This window comes from Podarcis muralis, chromosome 2 (assembly GCF_964188315.1).
Source record: "Podarcis muralis chromosome 2, rPodMur119.hap1.1, whole genome shotgun sequence".
Taxonomy (NCBI): domain Eukaryota; kingdom Metazoa; phylum Chordata; class Lepidosauria; order Squamata; family Lacertidae; genus Podarcis; species Podarcis muralis.
Window position 1 is genome coordinate 37,604,506 of NC_135656.1, and position 23,047 is coordinate 37,627,552.

At 44.0% G+C, this 23,047-nt stretch overlaps 1 protein-coding gene across 2 annotated transcripts; it reads right to left on the reverse strand.

The window, feature by feature from the left end:
* Window positions 1–643: 643 nt before the first annotated feature.
* On the reverse strand, window positions 644–18,645 carry LOC114590680 (butyrophilin-like protein 2). 2 transcript variants are annotated; one of them, XM_077924257.1, is made up of 8 exons: window positions 18,379–18,645; window positions 15,567–15,667; window positions 7,298–7,453; window positions 5,425–5,748; window positions 4,162–4,416; window positions 2,169–2,315; window positions 983–1,027; window positions 644–786 (listed from the first exon to the last, which is right to left on the reverse strand). In XM_077924257.1, the coding sequence occupies exons 3-8, from the start codon at window positions 7,356–7,358 to the stop codon at window positions 776–778; spliced, it is 843 nt and encodes a 280-aa protein (XP_077780383.1). In that variant the 5' UTR covers window positions 7,359–7,453; window positions 15,567–15,667; window positions 18,379–18,645; the 3' UTR covers window positions 644–775. The 2 variants fall into 2 exon arrangements, with proteins under 2 accessions (XP_077780383.1, XP_028572888.2); XM_028717055.2 differs by lacking the exon at window positions 15,567–15,667.
* Window positions 18,646–23,047: the final 4,402 nt, after the last annotated feature.

Sequence of the window (23,047 nt, forward strand, 5' to 3'; positions counted from 1 at the left end):
TCTCTCTCTCTCTATATATATATATATATACACACATACAGTGTATATACTCGAGTATAAGCCGACCCAAATATAAGCCGAGGCACCTTTTGGGCCGCTTGTCCCTCCGCCGCCTGCCTCACTCGAGTATAAGCCGAGGGGGGCTTTTCCAACATAAAAAATGTGCTGAAAAAGTCGGCTTATACTTGAGTATATACGGTGTCTATCTATCATCTATCTATCTATCATCTATCTATCTATCTATCTATCTAATCTATCTAATCTGTTATTTGCATCTATCTAATCTGTTATTTGCAACTCAGCAGAAAGGAGGGTGGGAATTGGCTTTAGATCACAATTCTGACACATGATTTGTCCAAGGCTTTTCAGAAGGTATTTAACAAAGGTGAGATTTGAATGCAGATGACTATACTGTTGCTGCCACATTAATATACCTAGTCTGCTGCAACTATTACAGAGAGGACTATCTACAGATGCTATATAAAGGAGTGCTGCAGGAAAACAACCCTGTTCAAAACCTGAAGAAAGATGCATTGTATTATGCTGGAGAAAGAAGTGGAATCCAAACAGCAGACTGCTTCTTTCACGTGAAAGGCAAGTCTTTCTTGACTAATAAGACACTAAAATGGCTTAGAGATGTCGTAAGATGGGCTTGCAGAGCAGAAGTCCCTTGCCTTCGCAATCTGAATTGCAGAGTCCCACAGTGTTACAGTTTTCCATGTGTTTCTTGATCCAGTCACTGCATTTGCTTCAATTTGGTTTGTCACTGACATTCCTATATCATCTCTAGGAGAAAGAAAGAATAATGATGACAGCAAGAATGCCACTGATTGCAATGAACTAAGAAATCATTCGCCTATCAGCATAATATATAAAATATTTTTCTATGACATGCCAATGTTGAAAAGGCCAGAGGAATGTATACACCTTTCTTCTGTGTTATTAACTGCAGTACTAACTAGCAGACTTAATAGATATTTACCTTCAGATAGGAAAAGCCGCTGGAGATATTTATTCCTTATTGCACCTGAGGAATGACAAAACAAAGGCAAATCAGATGGGAGGAGAGGAAGAATTATGTATTTTTCTGTCAACTTTTACCCCATCCATTCCACTCTTTAGAAAATAAGGCATCTATGTCCTGGTAGCCGCTGTTTATATACTTTGCTGAAACTTCATCTAAACTATTGTAAAAGCTGTTAAACATTTTCACTCAAAGCCAAGTTGTGGACTCTTCACAGAAATGTTGTGGTTTGTGTTGCCTTTTCGCTGCACATATGCATAATTCTTGGCTTGAACTCCATGATGGTGAAAACGCTTTATGTGGCTGTAACAAGTCACAATGCTCACAGTTTCTCTGGCATTTTATTAGTTTCACTTCAAATATAGAATTTTCGCAGGTGAATTTTTTAAAAATAGTTGAAGCCAAAAGAAAAACAAATGTTGTGGTCAGGGGGAAAGCAATGCACCCAAGCACTCTACTACCCACCCCATGGCTCCCCCAGCCAGAGTCTAGACACCCACGCCATAAGAGCAGTAAAACCGGGTGTTCTTGTTTATCTTTGAACTCTGGATATCACTGATTCAGGTGGACTTGTGTATTCAGGTGAAGTCGAACCCTTGGAGAGGGGGACCTTCTCTGTCCTCCCGCAAACTCCTGCGCATGCATCTACAAAACAGCAAACACGTTTTGCCTTTGTAGTGATTTCATCATGGCAGCAAAAACTTCTCCAGCCTAAACTCTGCAGTAGGACAGCCACCCAGCTCAAGGCTCAACGAGGAATGCCTACCTTCGCACCACCCCAGCCCAGGCCCACTTCACACTGGAAGAGTTTCATCTTGAGGCAGACTTGGGGTGCATGGCTGGACTGTGTGGTAGCTCCTCTGGATTCAAGCTGAAGAAATTTAAATGCTACACCGAGCGTCATCTGGTGCCTGGGTAGGCTTATTATAGGCAAAACTGAAGTGTTGAGTCCCAAAGATTGCGGGGGAACAATTATTCTAATAAGTAAATTATATGCTCCACGCAGATCTTTCTTGTAATACACACACAAACAAACACACACATGTATATAAGCTCCCTGGAGACGTTTCCTCCCCCATATGTTTCCAAATGATATCCTGGGAAGAAAAACATGAATCCCCAGCCAATTCTTATAAAAACTGACCTTTCTTCTTTCTGCAATGAAAAAACGTAACAGCACAAATGGCTGCCAGGATAACAACGATGAAAACTGGAATTAATATTTTCTTTTCAGCATCTTGTGATACTTTATTGGTAGTTGTTTCATTTCCAACACGAACAAGAGCAGAACCTGTACAGGAGGGGAAGAGAAAAAAAGCAACATCTGGAGTGAATTGTATCTTTGGACACAACTGACTATGACAATGTGCAAATACTCAAGTCTCAGGTACAATCAAGCCACCAGTAGCTCAAAAAAGTGAGGAAGCTACAAATAATCATAAAACCACTGCCAACATCCCTTTCCTCAGCTCCACTCCTCCATCATGAATCTGTCAGTGGAAGTCGCTCCTATAAAACCTCCATGTTCTGGGGCAGTACACCCCTGAATACCAGATGCAGGAGACAGATCAGAGGGAAAGGCTGTGGTCCTTGGATCCTGCTTGGAAGATTCCTGGAGATGTGCAAATGGCAGACCCTCCAAGTGTCCCTATTTTCCAGGGATAGTCCTGGATTTATAGAAGCCGTCCCAGTTTCTGATTTGATCTCAGAATGTCCCACTTTCCTTACAACGTCCCTATTTTCATTGGGGAAATGTTGGAGGGTATGGCGTTATCTAACCCCCGAGCCAAGGAGATAAGTAACTATACAACCTATAGAAGACATCTCATTAAACAACAGGGAAGTTGTTTAATGTTTATATAACTTGGAATCTGCTCTGTGTGGCTGGGGCAACCCAGTCAGAAGGGCGGGGTATAAATAATAAAATGATGATGGTGGTGGTGATGATGATGATGATGATGATGTTGGAATAGTACCTCTCTACTATTCCAAGCAGTGTTGGATTAGCTCAAAATAAGTGACTAGCTAAGGCTACAAACTCAGGGCACTTGGAGACCACTGCTATTTTGGGTAGGATTCAATCATATACCAGATTGTTGTAAACACATTTGCCCCAAGTAGAGAAACACGGCATGAGTTAGGAAGCAGTCAGAGAGCTGGGAGCAGCTCCCCTCCCCCTCCCCCTGACAAGGAAAGGAATGTAGATAAGGTGTTAGCAGAGAGTGTGAGGGAGGGAAGTCAACTTGCTCAAGAAGCACAGGCAGGCTCAGAAAGCAGAAGCGGTAGCATTTCTTCACTGGAAGAGGTGGCAATTAATCCCCTGAGCCCAAAGAGTAGACATATGGGAAAGGTATTAGACAGGAAACAAACCCAGAGACATAAGGGTCATAGGTTCAGGATAGTCTGCAGAACCAGGAAGCACTTCTCAGAAGGGTCAACTGACTCGTAAGGCACAGATGCTTGGTTAGACGTCTGAGACTAATTGTTTGTATTGCAATAAATCTTCTAGCTAATTACGACTTGTGTGCTGTGTTATCAAGATGGCAGCCTGGGCTCTTGACACAGGAAATTCAGGTTGCTCAGTTAAACTTAATCTGGAGCTCTTGCATAACAAACTCACCCACCCCACAATTCTGACTTAATCTGACAGGAAAACACACCAGAAAGTGTGGGATAACGATTGCTTGATGCAACATCATTGATTGCTTAACATCCCCACACACAAAAAATCAGGATGAATGCTCAATAAACAGGTTCTCTAGAAGTGACCCCAGTACAGAGCAGAGACTGGGCTCTGGGCTCTGGGCTCCAAACATTAAACCCACCAATCATTTCTTTCCAATTCACCCCTCCCCCAAAAACACATTCCCATCTAGATTATTATTATTTTATTCTTCATTTATTACATTTGTATACCACCCTTCATCCATAGATCTCAGGGCAGTTCACAACATAATCAAAATCACAACCAGTTTCCTGTCAGTTAATTTGCCCTCAAAATACCCACTCCCCACCCAAAAATCTTCCACTACAGTACAAGTTAAGGTTGATTTTCAAATGGATCCAAGCCAGTGTCACTGCCATGGCTTTCTGGACAGTTTAGTCTGTAGGCAACAAGACATTTTTGTTGAACTCACCCTGGGGATTATCACAATTTGTGTTGTTGTTGAAGATGGAGCAGCATATCGTGCCACTATCAAGAGACTGCCGCTGAAGAGTACTGATGAGAGAGAATGAACCATCTTCATTTTTCAAAGACACAAGTTTTGAATTGTGAGTCAGGTTGGTTCCATGGTCACCAAACCAATAGAGCTGCCTCTGTGGATGCCCTCCTGATGCTGTGCACACCACAGTGTCCTTCTGAATTTTGATTTGAGGTTCAGAATACGGTGCTGGAAAATATGTAGGTGGTAACTTATTTAATCAATTTAATTAAAATATTTCTAGCCCCACTTTGCATTATGAAAAAGAAGCCGAAAGTGGGTTACATTATCAGTAGTTAAAAGCATAAGATAGTCCTATTCAGAGCAGACACATTGAAATTAATGGACATTACAAACTTAAGTTCATTAATTCTGTTGAATTTACTTTGAGTAGGACTTAGTTGAAGACATCTCATGTACATAAACAAAACCACCAGCCAACCAAGATAACTTATGGCCTTTTAAACTCTCTCTCTCTCTCTCTCTCTCTCTCTCTCTCTCTCTCTCTGTGTGTGTGTGTGTGTGTGTGTGTGTAGGGGTGGTATTATTTTTGTTTGTTACTGTGATATGTATTTTTGTGTTTTTATATCATAAACTGCCCTGTGATCCTTGGATGAAGGATGGTATAGAAATAAGTAAACAAACAAGCAAACAAACAACTGACTGAAGAAATCTAAAATAACATAATAAGCTCAGCAGTCAACAATTCACCACAAAGCCTCAGGAAATAGTTCAGTTTGTTAGTGTGTGGTGTTGATAACACCAAAGTTTCAGCTTCAATTCCTGTATGGGACAGCTGCCCATTCCTGCATTGCAGGGGGGGTGGACTAGATGATCCTAAGGGTCCCTTCCAACTCTATGATTCTGTGTAATAAATAGGCCTTTAACTGGCACTAGAATTTTATAAAGGTTGGCACCAGCTTTATCTGGGGTGGAACAAAATTTTGCAGCCAAGTACCTACGCATGTAAATAGAACAATAAAGAAATTGTTCCCAGACTATTATGGACCACATTCAACTAAAGGTCATTATTTTTTCAGAAACAGAAGTGGGTGTGCTATATGTTTAGCATGCCCACACTTCCTCCAATATGCATTTTCATTACTTTAATATCACCTTGCTTTAGACACCAGCCCCAACCCATGCTCCATCAAACCCAGAGTTCTTGATGTCCGTTGTTCATTGGTTTAAACTTACCAACAACCTTTAGATATATAATTTTGTTGTGATCATCTCCATTAACAGCTTCCAAAAAAAACTTATAATGTCTTTGGTCAGATATTTTTACTTTGTGGACACTGAGGATAACAGATTGATTTATCACCATCAATGAAATTCTTCCATTGTCAGTAATATATTTATTTCTTATTGAGTTGAGGTCACTTTCCGTTGGACAACTTGTCTCATTATGACAGAACTTCACTGTTGCATTTAGCATTGCTTTGTTGTTCTCACATGTAAGGTTAACGGTTTTCCCAAGTGCTGCAATAACATCTTCGACACATGTGAAATTTGGGAATTCTGAGAGAAAATGGGGTGGGGAGACATAGCAAATGCATCAGTTGATTCAAGCACTGAAACAGGCGATTAAAAGGCACTATTATGTCAGTCAGGGATGGCTGTAGCTCAGTGTCAGAAGCAAACCAGCAGTAAATCACAACGTGAAAGTTGGAATTAACTCTTTATTACCAAAAGTATAATCTGCACAGGAGTGTCAGGCCTAATAAGCACAGCGACTCATCTCCAGTAGGTCTTACTCCTGTGAAGCAGTTGTTGAGACTGAAGACCCCCACCTCCCCACAGCTGCCAAAGTCCCCTCATCTCCGGGATTCCCCCCCCCCCACAAGCAATCAGAGACTGCACCTGTGTGCCTGTGTTTGCTCTTTCCCTTTCATGCCTCTCCTGGTTCTGGGAGATGGGTGGGGGATGGGAATTTGCCAGAGCAGGAGGGAAAGACACCTACAGTATGACTCTTCACCAGCCTGACTCATCTCCACCTCTTGGCCTCTCTGATGGAAGCTGTAGTCCACAACATTTGGAGGGAAGTTTAGTAAAGGCTGTTTTAGCCCTTGAGATAAGGATTGTACCCTAAGGCTAGCAAAAGGTACAATCCTAAGGCATCAGAAAGCTGCCACCAGTTAGCGTAAATAAGCCTTTCTCCACCTGGAACTCCCATCCTTTTTAAGAGATGCTGGACAGAAAGATGAGACTAATGCTGACCTCCAGAAGTTAGACTACAGCTCCCATAATCCCTCACCGTTGGCCATGCAGGCTGGTACTGATGGGAGCCGTAGTCAAGAACACCTGGAAGGCATTAATTTGGGGAAGAAGGAGCCTCATTGGTGCTTACTTCTGAGTAGACATGTATAGGCTTGTACCATAAAATGCTGAGTGGGTTTGGGCTGAACATCTTACTCCTGTACAAATGCATGTTGGAGTATAAAGCTGTGGGGAAAATAGTAACAGGAGACAAGCTGGAAGGGAGTTGAATTTATAATACTCAATCATTTAAATCCGATTAGGAGCACTGGCCAGGAAAGTATATAATCCATCACCAACAGCAATAGGTAGGGAGCATAAATTAGCACATAAGGACCACTTTGTATACAATCTGCAAAGCACAACCCATGTTAGCCATTGCTGACAGCAGAGCCTGTGTTCCTCAATATATTGTGGGACTCCAACTTCCATCATTCCTAGCCAGCATGGCCAATGGTGAGGGATTATGGGACCTGTAGTCCAACTTCTGGAGGTCAACACCAGACTCATCTTTCTGCCTAGCATCCCTTAGAAAGGTACGCATGGCAAGAGAATTTGCACAGCTGTACTTAATCAGGATTTATGCACCATGGCTGTAGTTGTACCAAGATTTATGTAATATTACTGAAATACAGCTCTCATTGTTCAGAAATGTGCTTAATAGCTCAGAATACCTGAACACAGAGCAGCTGATACATATTTTTAGTATTGAAAGCTGGGGCTATCGCCTATCCCTGTGCAATGAAAGGCAAAAGAGAAAAAGATAATTCCAAAGCACCCCACAGTCACCAATGGAAATAGGAATGCTTACCATTAGATCCCTGAGTGGTTACTAATAGGAAGCACAGAGGTACGAGCTGGAGGGATGCCATCAGGACGATGTTGAAATAGTGCTACAGGCCAGCGCCACTGCTGGAAGAGGTTTCTGACACCATGTTGCACACCTGAGAAAGACCTCGTTGTTCACCTGTTGAGAAAAGAGGATTTGTGAGAGTCCTTTCCATTTTCTTTTTTCCTGTGGACAATTGGATTTTAAACAACAACCCATGAGTAGAACGAAAAATTGGACATTAAAATAAGTTAATTTGGCACCGAACGGGGAAGGCTCAAATAGGAAGTCCACCTCCCCTTTCTGTAAATAGACTGAAGCAAAGTACTTGCTAACTAAGGTCTTGGAAAGTTTTATGTAAAGGATCCAAAACTCCACTGATTGAAATTACTTAATCCCCCCTGGAAGCGGGGGGAGAACTTTTAGGAGAAGGTGGAATTTAAAATTGAAGCACCACGTCTCTGAACCTGGGAGCGGTTTGTAAAAAGCCCATTGACGGTGAACAGGATAAATTTGACAGCTAGTCTAAAAGAAGGACATTGTTTCCATTGTCCGCTTCTGCACTTAAAAAGAAGAAAAAAGTAACTAAAAAATGTTACTAAACTTACTTTTGGAATTGTGCTGGAAAGGATTGATACAAAGGAAGTCTGGCTTCCTCTAGAGGGAGCATTGGGACATTGTTACAAGAGTGCAGCTGCTAAGATAAAGACTGTGGGAAACTAGTTTTGACCTTGAAGATCTCAAGAATGTCGGCTAAGAAAGAAGTAATCTCTGCACTGAATAGGACAATCTATTTGTTGGGAAAGTTGCATAAACAGATAGATGTCATGGCTACCAATATTGGCATTTTGGGAATGAAAGTGGGCAGCAGTACAGAAGTGGACAAGAATCCGGCACAGGAATCTATTTTAATTGAACAAATTGATGAATTGGAGAAGGAGAAAGTCGCTGTTGTTGAATATAATGCAATACAAGGGGGAGCCTTAACCTTACAGTGGCAAATGGAGGATTATAAATTGAAGCCCTATATGACTGTAACTAGGAAAAGCCAGATTGTAAAGATGGGAGCCTGGCCAGGTTTGGATAAGGAAAGTGGGAGAGACCCTCTTATGCAGGGATCAACCGGCTTTTGGGGCATGGATGTGGGCCAAGAGGAGCTTGGAGCCTTTGGGGCTTTTGGACTTGGAGGATTTGTGAAACAAGATTTGGAATATTTTGTGGGCCCTAGCTTCAACTATGGAATTCTGGTGGACTGGTTAAGAAGGAATCTAAGCATCGTTGGGTTGGAGCTCCCCCGAGATCTGTTTTTTTAGCATCAAAGATTATCAAGAAGATCGGCAGAAGGGACGTCAAGAAGAGTTAAGAGCCTCGGATATAAGATCTCCAGGTTGATGGACTGTTAGAGGTTGATGGAACTGACGGCAGGGGCCGAGACCGGGGAGGGGAGATGGCGGGGGGGGGGAATTGGGAATTTAAAGTGTATATATGGAGATTTTTTTCTCTCTTTTTTTTTTTAAAAAAAAAATTTTTTTTAATGAGAGATGGAAAAATTGTGGAATGAAAATTTTATGACCCTAGGGGAAATGTCTTAAGAGATCGAGTTCAAATATATTAGTTTTAATGAGAAATAAGATTAAATAAAGTAAAAATGGATGGTTAATTGGTGAAAGAAGAGAATGTAAAATTACAGTATATTAGGATGGATTATTAGGATAGAAACAAGGATGAAGGATTTGCTGAAATATTTAACTGAACTGGAATACATAGAGGGGTGTGTGTGTGAGGAGGTCAAGGAAATAAGCTAAAGAAAGAAAGTTAGGTAAAGGTTTGATTTGTTCTCTCCCCCCCCCCCCCGAATGTATCTGTTTTATTTTTATTTTTATCTTTATTTTTATTTTTATTTTTATCTTTTGATGTGACTTGTTTTTATGTACTGATTGTGTTTTCTTTGTTGTCTTTCTTTGTAACCTTTAAAACTTGAATAAACATCATTAATAAAAAAAAGAGTCCTTTCCATTTTCATGCAGTTGAAACGGATTTGAAAGAAGACCACTTCCAACAAAGTCCTTCACATTCTACCTCTGAAGTTGATTCATCCTTTAAAAAAAAACAAAAAAAACAAAAATATTGCAGAACAAAGAAGATGTTGGAGAAGTGTGAAGTCACTTTGTAACAGTAGTGAATGGTATGGAGGTGCTTACCTGACCTCCCAGCAGGTTAGTCACTGCCATCACAATGCAAATGCACCAGCAAAGCCAGTCTGGTGCTCTTGCAGGTATGTCTGCATTGTGCTGCTCTCTCCTTCCCAGTAAGCGGCAGTGAGACACCTTTTGGGAAGTAACGTAAATGTCATCACTGCATTGTCTGCTACTGCTTCATAATATGAAGGGACTGGCGATCAATCAGCAAGCATGAATGTGACTGGGTGTCAGTCACAGAAGGGAGTCTTCCCTACTTCTTGCGGAAGGGAAGAAATTCCTGGAAGGAGGCATAAAAAACAACAACTGCTCATATATTTGAAAGGTACCCATTGGGGATGGAGGCCTTCAAAATCCAGTGGGGCACAGATATTTTGGCCACGTCATCCTCTTGCATTGATTTACAGTGATTTCTGTTCCTATCTACAAACACATGATATCATCTTTCTTCAAGAAACTTGGGCAAAAGAGGGCAGGCACTATGGTTGAATTACAGGGTTTTACAAGTTACACTCAACCAGCTCTTAAAACTGCAAAGTATGGAAGGCCTAGTGGAGGGCTGGCGGTGCTGGTGTCAACCTCTCTTAAAGTATCAATTCAACAGTGTCCCTCATTGACCACCCCTAATTTTTTAGTGTTGTCCCTTTCTGATAGTCTCCTGAGAAATACTTATTGTATCTGCGTGTACATACATCCAGTAAAGTCTTGTGAGGAACTGAGATCATATTGGGATATTTTGGCCATGTCATCCTTTTTCATTAAAGCACTGTTAAACCCAGTGGGTTTTTTCTGGGGGGACGCATCCCCCTAAACATTTTGTGAATTTACGTTTGGCCTCATTGAGGGGCAGTATTTCAATATGAGTAGGAAAATGAGACTACCCCTAAACATTTTTTTAAGGAAAAAAGCACTGGTTATACCCTTTTAAACAGTCACAGCTTCCCCCGAAGAATCCTTGGGAGCATAGTTTGTTACAGGTGCTGAGAGTTCTTAAGAGAACTCTACAGTCATACCTTGGTTCTCAAACAGATTGCATTCTGGGACTCCGTTCAACTCCCAAAACCATTTGAAAACCAAGGCGCAGCTTCCGATTGGCTGCAGGAGCATCCTGCAGCCAATTGGAAGCCACACTGGACGTTCGGCTTCCAAAAATTGTTCGAAAACCAGAACACTCACACCTGGGTTTTGATCGTTCGGGAGCCAATTTGTTAGGGAGCCAAGGCGTTTGAGATCTAAAATACAACTGTATTCCCTTCACAGAACTACAATTCCCAGGGTTTCCTGGCAAGAGGGATTAATTGTTAAACCCCCCTGTGAAAGAAACAGGGGAACAAGCTACAGTTTCCAAAATTCTTTGGGGAGAACCATGACTGGTACAACAGTGCTCTGTGGCCGCTGTCTACCAACCTCAGTGCAAGACCAACATTCATATAAAGGCTGCTCATATCCAGCACATAGAAACATTGCCAAGCACAGGCCTCCTCTATGCAAATGAGGTGGCAGAAACCTAAGATGGCAGAAGATGGCTGTATGGCTTCAGACTACTACAGGTAGGGACCCATTTTGAAATTCCCTCTACATTATTTGCTTACATTCCCTGCTGAACATGAGGTTCTTTATTTGCTCCAGTGGGCAAGAGGATGGTGACCCAACGAGACCCAAGAGGCTGCAGTCCAACTCCCTACAATTTAGACTTTAGGTTATCATGCTATAAACATGAATAACAACAATTCCTAAGGTTTGAATCCCAGAACACTAGCTCTGAAGCAACTTCCTTGCCAGAAAAAATAGCATAGGTCCACTTTGCTATTGAATAAGGATCTACCAAGGGACACGGGTGGCGCTGTGGGTAAAACCTCAGCGCTAGGACTTGCCGATAATCAGGTCGGTGGTTTGAATCCCCGTGGCGGGGTGCGCTCCTGCTGCTCGGTCCCAGCGCCTGCCAACCTAGCAGTTCGAAAGCACCCCCAGGTGCAAGTAGATAAATAGGGACCGCTTACTAGCGGGAAGGTAAACGACGTTTCCGTGTGCAGCTCTGGCTCGCCAGATGCAGCTTGTCACGCTGGCCACGTGACCCGGAAGTGTCTTCGGACAGCGCTGGCCCCCGGCCTCTTAAGTGAGATGGGCGCACAACCCTAGAGTCGGACACGACTGGCCCGTACGGGCAGGGGTACCTTTACCTTTTTAAGGATCTACCATGTCATTATCTTTTCAACCAACAGAGGGAGTGCTGCTTGTATCTTGCAAACAAGACAAGAGTATCCTGTTCACAGTTCCTTATCACCAGTTACCAAGTTTGCAACAGGAAGAAACAAGAAAAACTAAGACTATATCTGCATTGGATGCAGATTTCCGGTATATTGCTGCATGCCACCCCAATCTCCAAGCAGTATGAGATCCCAGGAGTTCCAGGAGCTTAGCCAGGGTCCATGTTTCCTTTTGGAAATGAGGCCCAGCGGAGAGTGTGGTGCTTTTCTGAAATATGGTTTATTTACACATATATGCAACCTGAGCCTAGGATGGAGGGCCTCACAGCATTAACACCCCAAGAGGGTCTTGTTTCTCCCATAGCAGCAGCCTCAGATTCAAGCAGAAATCAAATATTGTGCTCTACTTCTCTGGCTCTCCAGCCTGCAGCTTTATCTCTAGGTCACATCACAGCAAACTCTGCTCTCAAACTATCTAAGAACTGAAAGGGAGATTCCACCCAGTAATACAAATACAAACGATAAGATGCATGAAAACAAAAAAGCAGGAAATTCCCATCCTAGAACTGAGGTCCTCAGAGACGTGAAGGAGCCTTGGCAGAGGTCCAGAGGCAGAGCCCAGCTCCGAAAGTGCACAGCATTTGTTTTAAGACAGATTGTGCAGGAATTCCTGGCCTTTGTCCTTGACTTTTTTGGGCAAATGACCAAAAACTGAAATAGAAACAAAACCTGAACAGGCCAGCTTTGGGTTTTTATGCCCGCTTGACCTCTGTGACCGAACCTGGTTAGGAATATACAGTGGTACCTCAGGTTAGATGCTTCAGGTTACAGACGCTTCAGGTTACAGACTTCGCTAACCCAGAAATAGTACCTCGGGTTAAGAACTTTGCTTCAGGATGAGAACAGAAATAGAGTGGTGATGGCATGGTGGCAGTGGGAGGCCCCATTATCTAAAGTGGTACCTCAGGTTAAGAACAGTTTCAGGTTAAGAACAGACTTCCAGAAAGACGTTTTTAACCCGAGGTACCACTGTACATTATCCTGATTGTGAGGTTTGTCACTCAGTTTGGTCTTGTGTAGCTGGATCAAATTGTGCACTTCCTCTGATAAGAGGAAAATGCCAGCGCAGTAGTAGTCAAATTCTGATTTGGGACTGTATTCAGGGCAAAAAAAACCCCACAACCCAGTTAAAGGCTTCCCATGCCACAAACCTAATCTGGCTCCTCCCCAGCCCAGCTATTGCTTAAAACCCTGCTGAGAGCCCTAGGGTCCTGCTCCTGCCTCTATCCACCTGGCCCGGGGTGGGTCCTGACAGGTTCTATAAGGACTGCTGCTGCCGCTGCTCAGCAGAGAGGGCTTCTTCTTTTCAATTGTTTTTTTATATCCTTTTAAGGTTTTTTTTAAAGTGTTTTAACTGTTTTTAACTGAGTTGTAAGGGCATTTTGTGGGATGTGCCTGGGAGGAGAGGAGCAGGGGAGAGTGGGCGGCGGGCGGGGGGGGAGAGACCCAATAAAAGTGGTTGCGGATAGAGGCACAGGCGGAGGAACAGGAGTGCAGAGGAAACGGACCGCCCCCAGCACCACTATTCCGGTAGGTTGCTATCATGGCAGCCCCCCTGGACACGCGCTGCACACCGCCCCCCACGTACCACGCCCCTGGGAGGCATGCCACGCCCCCGGGGCACCAGCCACGCCCCTGCCTGCTCTCCACCCCCAGTAGTGGAGCACGCAGCTTCGCCACTGGGTAGAGGGAGGTATGGCGTGGGAGGAGGGGCAGGCCAGGTAAGGGGCATACGGCACAGGCAGTTAGTGACCATGCCGTGTGCCACCCCCCCCTTCAACCTAGGGAATTGTTGTTGTCATATCAGCCAGCCCTCGGGTCTGCAACTGCTGCTGTTGAATGCCAGGTCTGCCCAGAATAAAATCTCCCTCATCCATGATCTGATTATGGATGAGGAGGCTGATCTGGCATGTATCACTGAAACCTGGGTGGGTGAACACGGTGGACCCAACTAAAGAATCATGGCAAGAAAAATTGATGGACTATGCAGAAGTGGCAAAATTGACATATAAGCTATGGGACAAGGATAACTGTGACTTTAAGGATGAATGGAGAATCCAAAGACTGGAACTGAGGGAAGTCGGGGGGTGGGGGGTGGGTTCTGTGGGGGGGTGGGTGGGAGGAAAAATGGGGGGGGAATAAGGATATGTTTTTGGATAATATGTCTTGTTATAACTTTGAATATATATTTTTTTAAAGGTACAGTACAGTACAGTACAAAACAATACAAATAAACAGGGTGGAGTGGGACTCACCCAGCTGTGCCCACCTGGGTACTCAGTACAGCATCAGGCCAGACTCAAGGGTCGAGGAGGGGGAGCTGCTGTGGTCTATAGAGTCTCTCCATCTCCAGACTCTCTGTCCAGTCGGGTGTGTGGGTGTTCCTGGTGTTGGGCAATCGGGACAGATAAGGGATTCTGCTGGTTTACCGCCTGCCTTGCTGCCCAGCAGTCTCCCTGTCTGAACTGACTTGGGCTGGTCTCAGAGGTGGTGTTGAGGACTCCCAGACTGCTGGTACTGGGAGACTTCAACTTCCATGCCCAGGCAGCTGGTTCTGGGGCGGCTCAGGACCTCATGGCCCCCATGACAACCATGGGGCTCTCCCAACATGTTACTGGCCCAATGCACACGGCAGGCCAGGCTCTGGATCTTGTTTTCTCGACTGGGCAGGAAGACAGTGATTTGAAGGAGTGGGACATAGACATCAGTCATGGTCAGATCACTTTCTGTTGAGATTTATCGTATTTTTCGCTCTATAGGACGCACCGGACCATAGGAGGGGGAGAACAGGGGGAAAAAATTCTCCCCCTCTCTGCTCAGCGCCCCTTCAGCGAAGCGGCAGGAGAAACGGACCCCCTTCCATTTCTCCTCCCGCTTCGCTGAAGGGGTGCTGCGCAGAGAAGGAAAACTGTGCAGCGCCTCCCCAGCAAAGCGAAGCCTGAAGAGCAAAAGGGATTGCTGTGCACCGACCCCTCTCGCTCTCCAGGCTTCAGGAGGCTATCTGCAAGCCCCCAAAGTGCAGCGGGAACTCCTGCTGCACTCCGAAGGCTTGCGGATAGCTGCCTGAAGCCCCCAGAGCGCAGCAGGAGTTGCGCAGCCATCCCCAAGCTGCGCAGTGCTCTGTATCGCTATTCTGGCTTCAGGGACAGCCTCTGAAGCCTCCGCTGCCTTCACCCCGCTGCCCTGTGGAGGCTTTGCGCAGCTAACCCCAAGCTTTCAGCTTAGCCGCGCAGCTGCATTCGCTCTATAGGACGCACACACATTTCCCCTTAGTTTTTGGAGGGGAAAAAGTGCATCCTATAGAGCGAAAAATACAGTAGGTTGTCAGCACCTTCTCCCCTCCACAGAGGCAGGGGATCTATTAGCCCTCGGAGGCTGATGGGTCAAGTGGGATTCAAAATGGCTCTGAGGGGTTTTCTGGCTGATATGACTAGCACCCCTGTTGAAGCCCTGACCGACCTCTGGAACACCAGGCATTTGACTGATTTAATTGACATCTGATGCCCTTTTAAAGTTTTTTGGGGGGGGCAGTTATTGGGCTGTTGTTTTTATTTTTATTTTATATTTTGTGGTTTTATATTTTGATTTTGTTCTGTGAATTGCCCTGAGATCTCTAGGATATGGTGGTATATAAATTAAATAAATAATAAACAAACAACCACCACCACCATAGGAAACATAAGGAGCTGCCTCATACTGAATAAAACAATTATTCCATCTAACTCAGTGTTGTTTGCACTGACTGGCAGTGGCTTTCCATGGGCTCAGGTCAGGCACATTCCCTACCTGGAGATGTCAGGGATTGAACCAGGGACCTTCTGCCTGCACAGCAGATGATCTACAATTGACCTATGGCCCTTCCTTTCAGGTCTGGTCCTTAGCCAAGCCTTAGGGGATGAAGAAAATGAAACCGAATCAAAACAGAAATTAATTTTGGCAGGAATGGACACGAAGGATTAATGCTGTTCTGTTAACCACAAGTCAAACCTCAGGGGAGAGGCATGTTACTTGTTAAGGAAGGAAGTTAAGAAACAAAGCCACTTGAAAAATTGAAGATGCTTAAAAAAAATAATGTTGTTTCTGGGAACATAAAACTGAAAGACAAATTCCACAAAGTGCATGAATTATAGTGAAAACTGATGCTGGCCCCAAATTCCACCCTCTAGGTTTGCAGCCCCATTCACAAGCTTCGAAAAAGTCCAGGTGCATTCACAGCCCATGGTAGTAACGAGGATGCACCCCTGAAACTCTGCATGAGGTATGGGGGTGTCCCATGGCTCCTCTGCAGGAGGTGAGCACTTTTGTCTCCATGGGTTTGGGGGATTCCATCTGTATCTATACCCCCTATGCAGTCTAATGGAGTGAGGCAACTCTGTTAGATTGCATGGGAATATTGAGAGAGGCAGAAGCCTTATTTTTTATGGTAGAACATTAGAGGGAAGTTGTCCTACTCCTCCTCTCCGTTATTTTTTAAAAGCTGAACAACTTGAGCTGATTTCTTTTTTTAAAGGAAACGGGGATATGTACAAGGAAAATGCAGAGCTGTAATCTGGGGGAATCAATTTAAATGTTAATCAGTTAAAGCAAACATTTGCTAACTACATGTAACAAGTCCATCCTCCCTCCATTACAGTCCCTCAATTTTAGCTCTTCTGGACAGTGCCGTCTTGTCTGCAAGATCAGCATATGGATCTGTTGGCCATCCAAGGCCAATAAGATTTTTGCCCTGATGAAGAGAGAGACCTTCTGTTGAGTGCTCAACAGCAATAAGCACACAAACAACCAGACTCTCCCAACCCAACAACAACAATTAGATAAAGAAAAGGGCTCTTGAGATGACAGTGCTGTAAGATCTGCACCATCTTCATCTAAACTCAGGTGTAGAGGTAAAGGGACCCCTGACTATGAAGTCCAGTCGCAGATGACTCTGGGGTTGCGGCGCTCATCTCGCTTTATTGGCCGAGAGAGCCGGCATACAGCTTCCGGGTCATGTGGCCAGCATGACTAAGCCGCTTCTGGTGAACCAGAGCAGTGCACAGAAATGGCATTTACCTTTCTGCCAGGGAGGTACCTATTTATCTACTTGCACTTTGACGTGCTTTCAAACTGCTAGGTTGGCAGGAGCAGGAACTGAGCAACGGGAGATCACCCTGTCGCAGGGATTCAAACCGCCAACCTTCTGATCAGCAAGCCCTAGGCTCTGTGGTTTAGACCACAGCGCCACCCGCGTCCCTAAAAACTCAGGTGTAAAAATGTGCAATTAAGCCATATTTCTTAAAGACACTGCAGCCTCCACTGTATTTTGTTTTCAGCGGAAACACGACTCTGGATGAGCACCTGGAACTACATGGGATCTTGGGCAGAGATTGCGGATGGCTCACAACCTTTGTATCATTATGAAGTCCAGTTTGATCCAGGTACAAAGTCAGATAAGCCATTCCCACGTAAACAAAACTCAGTGGTCTCCTTATGCAATGCAGAGTATGCTCTTCAGTAGCCGCCTTATAATAACTGGCTAGCCTTTGCCCTACAGGGCAAATAAAAGGCTTCAGGAAAAGAAACCCTTTCATTTAGGAGATGAGCACTAAGTCAAAGGATGTTGTCTTCAAACTCAGTTTTCCTCAAGGCACAGCTATTAACATTAATGAGCATAATTAAGTCAGGCCCATTCATTTCAATGGGTCAACTCTAAGTCAAACTGATGTGAATACCAACCACTCCATGTACAGTATTTGCACCCTAAGGGGCAAAACTGTCACGTTGCAAAAACAAAAAAACAAGAAGCATCCCTTCCGGATAATCTGTTTTGCATTACTTTAGGAACGGGGGTGGGGGTGGGGGAGAGTTGTTAAGGCGTCCAATCACTTTCTTCCTGAATCCCGCCGCCCCCCTTCCCTGCCAACTATGGTTCTCTGGAAGAAACTCAATCAATAGCTAAGCTGTGCATTAGTTCTTGGGAAAGGGGAACTCCGTTGTGTATAGCAGAGCCGAACGGATTTGCCACAAGATGCGACTGAGCCAGCATGAGTTTGACCAAACTGCGGGAGGCAGTGGAAGACAGGAGTGCCTGGCGTGCTCTGGTCCATGGGGTCACGAAGAGTCGGACACGACTAAACGACGAAACAACAACAGCAACTGAGCCGAAATCAGTGCTGGCATCCAGCGAGTACACTCCAGGCATTCTTAAACTGCACCTGGAGGCGATTTTGAGTAGGGAAATGGCTGGCAAAGGAAAGGGACTCTGCTGTCCCCCGCAGCTCCCCGGCTCCCAATCCAGAATCTGTTTTGGATTTAAAGGAAAGCGGACAGCGTTCATCCCGAAGTACACCCTCTAGTAGGCACCCTCAGCATAGCTGTCAACTTTTCCCTTTTCTTGCGAGGAATCCTATTCGGAATAAGGGAATTTCTCTTAAAAAAAGGGAAACGTTGACAGCTATGAATCTTGACGCCATGCAGCCTGGATCGGATTCTCCCACTCCGGATTCTAAACGCTGTCGTTGCAAGAGGATCTCGATTTCGCTCCAGCCTCGCAAGACCTTTGCAGCTTTCTCAAACGGGCGACCGAAGCCAAAAAAAACACCACTGGGAAAAGCCTCACCTGAGAAGTAGAAAGCGCGAGCATCAAGAAGCGTGCAATCCCCGCTTGTGAGCCAGCAGCAAGAAGCAACGGGGCGCACGGAAACGAAACTAAAGCAAAACACGGAGAAGTGCTTTCACTTCTCGTATGAGGGATTAAGTTCAATGAGTCCACCCTCCCGGAAATAAGGGAATTGAGCATTTAGGCTACCCACTTTCACCCCACCCCACTTGTTTCACATCTCGACGACGTGTTCTGGGCTGGATCTAGACACATCAAAGAATCGTTTTGGTTAAACCCGTCGTTAACGTTGAATGAGAAATCGGGTTGGCAAAAACAGAACTCCACAGCGCCATCTGCTGTCACAAGTGTTAGAATGCGTATTCAACGCATATAAAGCGCTTTTTCTTTGCCAAGCGTAGCTGAGTCGCTTTCCTTAGGTTTGAGTTGGTCCTAGTCCAGGTATGACCTGACTGCTTATCTTAGACGTTTCAGGTTCTTTCATACATTGCAAACTCCTGCTGCAAAAGGCTCCCTTTAACAGTGACATTTCCCTCTGACAGCAGCATGTTAGGAAGACAGATAATGCTTCCCTTTCAGAGAAGCAGACATTTTTCCCCCCACCAAAATTTGCAGCCAACAAATTACCTTGATTGTCTTTCTATCCCGCTTTTTGTTCAAATGAATTCCAAAGCAGATTACAAACAATAAACAACAAGAACATAGCAGAACATCATATAAAATAATGAACAAGTCATCAATAAAACAATTGTGGTCTATAAAACACTGTCAACAAAGCAGCAACTTAAAAAAATAAGATAAACCACAATGAGAGCAAAAGTCATATTGTATGAGCGACAAATCAAAATGACATTTGTAATCGATAAAACAGTTTTAACAACATTAAGAGGACAGCAACTAAAAAAACAAACTAAGCACTGCTAAATTCATATACACATTCTCTTTGCTGCCATGACCAGTGCCGGATTTACAAGCTATAGTTTAGGGTCCCACTCTCTTGCCCCCCCCCAAAAAAAACCTTTTAAAAAGCTGCATGTACATTTCCAAAATATAAGATAAAAAACAAATAAAATAAAACCTACATACAGCAGCAGTGTTTTGTGTTGTGTAGGCTCCTATGATGTAAGTAATGAGCCCCGCCTGCTAACCTGCTCCCTAAAATATCACTGGTTTGCTCATTTCTATATATAGGGTGCCTACATTCTGCATGGACTGCTTGCATGGATAGGTCCATAAATTACCATATAACATATATTCAACACACACAAAAACAGAGAGAATTTGTTGATGACAAAGGACAGCTAGACATATAAAGGGCCCCATTACCTTCAGTAGCTTAAGGTTTCATCAAACCTAAATCCGGCCCTGGCCACTCATAATCTTTCACTCTATTCTGGTCATTAAAATACACTGGTACCTCGGGTTACAGACGCTTCAGGTTACAGAAGCTTCAGGTTACAGACTCTGCTAACCCAGAAATAGTACCTCGGGTTAAAAACTTTGCTTCAGGATGAGAACAGAAATTGTGCTCCGGTGGCACGGCGGCAGTAGGAGGCCCCATTAGCTAAAGTGGTACCTCAGTTTAAGAACAGTTTCAGGTTAAGAACACACCTCCAGAATGAATTTAGTTCTTAACCCCAGGTACCACTGTACACATAAAATACACATAATGTCTGTTGTTAATGCAGCTCAGTGAGATGCTGCACTGGCTGGTGGAGATAGTGAAGTTCTTGGGACTACCACCAGTGATATGGTGGATGCTGACACCTGCCCAGGTGCCATTGCCCATATTGCTCTCAATAATCAGAAGGTCCGTTCCCATTCAATGAAGTCTGAGACCAGCCTGTCCCTCCTGGAGCAGCGAGTCATGGCTGCACTTGGTGTAGGAGAGGCTGCCAGCAGCATAATGGGAGAAGCTGTTCTTCCCAGATTTCTCCTTTCATCAGCATTAAAAGGATGGGCAGGGTACAAATTATACAATTATTATTTAAAAATTATGATGGTGATGGTTCGTTGCAGGGGTTGGCAAGCTTAGCGAACAATGGGCCGGACCACGATCTGTCCATCAGAAGATGGGCCGGAGCGTGTGCACACGCACGCTCTTCCGGGTCGGAGGAGCAATCGTGAGCATGCGCACAGGCGCCATCAACCCAAAAGTCGGTCCCCACACTGTGCTGGTAAGAGTGGGGAGTGGGGCGTGGCAGGAGTTGCCATGGGCCGGATAGATGAGCCCCATGGGCCACTACTGGCCCATGGGCCTTAGGTTGTCGACCCCTGGTTTATTGTTTTAATGTTGCACACAGATTAGAGGGGTTTCCTTAAAGAAAAAAAATTGCACTTTATTTATGCTTTCAATAAATAGATAGATAAATAATATTCTATGCATTTGATTAAGTGGACTCCGCTTCACAAAACATTATGCCATAAAAAAATTGTTACGCTTTCAGGTGCCACAAGACGTTTCGTTGGAAGAATGGCAGATGAAGGTGATGGACTATATGGAACTGGTGGAAATGACTGGCAGAATCCGAGACCAGGGAGAAGAGTTGGTGGAAGAAGATTGGAAGAAATTTAAAGATTATTTACAGAAATACTGTAAAATTAATGAATGTTAGAATGATGTTGGAATGAAGTTAAGTGGTTTTAGCAGCAATGTTACAAAGGTGTATGTAAAAATGGATTGCTAATAGGTGTGAATCTAAAGTTATAATATATCAAGACAAAGGATTAAGATAAAAATAAAGAGTGAAAGGATTTCCTGAATTAACTAATTGAACTGGAATACAAAAAAGGGAGGTGTGAGGAGGTCAGGGAAACAAGTAAATGAAAGACAAGATATGGAAAGATTAATTTGTTTTTAATTGTTCTTTATTTTATTCTTCTCTTTTTCTTATTATTGTAATTTTGTTTGAAACTTTAATAAATATCATGTAAAAAAAAAAAAAGGACGTTTCGTTGTCACAGCCCCTCTCTTGAAATGTATTTCTGTTCTTTAAAAGGCTTTATCTTGGCCTGGTTGTGCATTATTATTATTATTATTATTATTTTAAAAAACATAGTCTGTCTACGTATGACAAGTGGCTAAATCAGGACAGGGGTGCAGCTTGAATAAAATGGGGCCCCCTAGGAGTTGGCTCCTATGAATCAGGTGATCCCAGACTTCATTCATGTGGTTTGTGGCAAGTTTGTGGGTTTGCGGTTAAAGACAGGCAATGACACATCCACCACATTAAATATTTATATTTCAAGTTGTCTTTTTATTGCTTCTTTTATTTCAACAGAATTCAAATTGCAATCAGATATGAATGAAGTGTGCAGGCACGCGCACACACAGATTAACAATCATGTAGGGTGGGATTCACCCAACACACAGCATCAGCAGAAGCCCTAAACAAGGACTTCCACCTGTGCAATGAGGCTTTGCCTCCTCTCTTTGCCGCACATACCCCCACACCACCTGCAATTGGTTCGGGGAGAGGGAGTCAGGAGAACCCCCAAGAACAGCACATGGGAGGAGGGGAAAAGAGATTGTTCCATCCAGCAAGCTGCAATGCTTGTGCAGGAAGAATGTCTGTAATAGCGTGACAGTGAATCCCACCACAAATATGCAGCTCAGTGCATTACAATTGCTGAAACAGGCAGGAAAAAACCCTAAATAAATAAATAAATAAATAAATAAATAAATAAATAAATAAATATAAATAAATAAATAGTCTGTCAAGACCTGTCCAGCAAGTGGTCCATGGGAGGAGGGAGAGTTTGGGAAGCAGGTGTGGCATTTGGACTTTGTTCCTGCAAACCCAGCCAGCGACTAGATAAGTGTTGTTTTTCAGTCAGCTGTGTTCTTCAGCTGATAAGAAATGTTCCTGCATGGATCTGGAAGTGGCTGGCCAATAATTTGTAGTACATATTAAAGTCCAAAGGACAAAATAATGGCATTTTCTCTTATTTCATGCAAGTCCGTGGAGGTAACGCTCCGCTTTGCGAAGGCAAACCTCGCAGCAGACATGCAACAGTATGTCAAGGAGTGTTGTGCCTGCTGTCCCTGACTTTTTGCCTTCTTGGCTAGAAAACAGGGTTTTCCCCCGACTGTTTGTCCTCTCGCAGATTTGTTTACTAGACATAACGCTTGGCTGGAGCATGACCAGGGACGCAGATATACGGTAATCAAGTATTGGGGAACATTTTAGGGAAACACCTGCTAACACGTGTATTTGCTAATGCTGGAAATGTGCTTAGATGGAAATACATCATGTTCAGGGTGGTTGCACTACTGTTTCCAATTGTTGACTTCTGCTAATAAAAGGAGCCTCTGAAGAGCTAGTCAGCAGCTTGTTTGGAGCATGCTTGCCAGTATGCTTCTGCACAGCTCTCCTGCATTCAACCTCTACACAATTCCAGGATTGTGATGAGACACGACAAATCCTTCAGTGGAGGCCACACTCTGACATCATGCATAATAATAATAATAATAATAATAATAATAATAATATTTTTTTATTTATACCCCGCCCATCTGGCTGGGCTTCCCCAGCCACTCTGGGCGGCTTCCAAAAAAATATTAAAATACTGTTATACATCAAACATTAAAAGCTTCCCTAAACAGGGCTGCCTTCAGATGTCTTCTAAAAGTCTGGTAGTTGTTGTTCTCTTTGACATCTGGTGGGAG

Excerpts from the sequence above, each read along its gene's own strand:
- LOC114590680 (XM_028717055.2), bottom strand. The coding sequence starts at position 7,358 with ATGGCATCCCTCCAGCTCGTACCTCTGTGCTTCCTATTAGTAACCACT. Across the intron at positions 5,749-7,297 it reads AACCACTCAGGGATCTAATG|AATTCCCAAATTTCACATGT; the intron begins GTAAGCATTCCT and ends ATTTTCTCTCAG. Across the intron at positions 1,028-2,168 it reads TCATTGCAGAAAGAAGAAAG|GTGCAATAAGGAATAAATAT; the intron begins GTCAGTTTTTAT and ends GTCATTCCTCAG.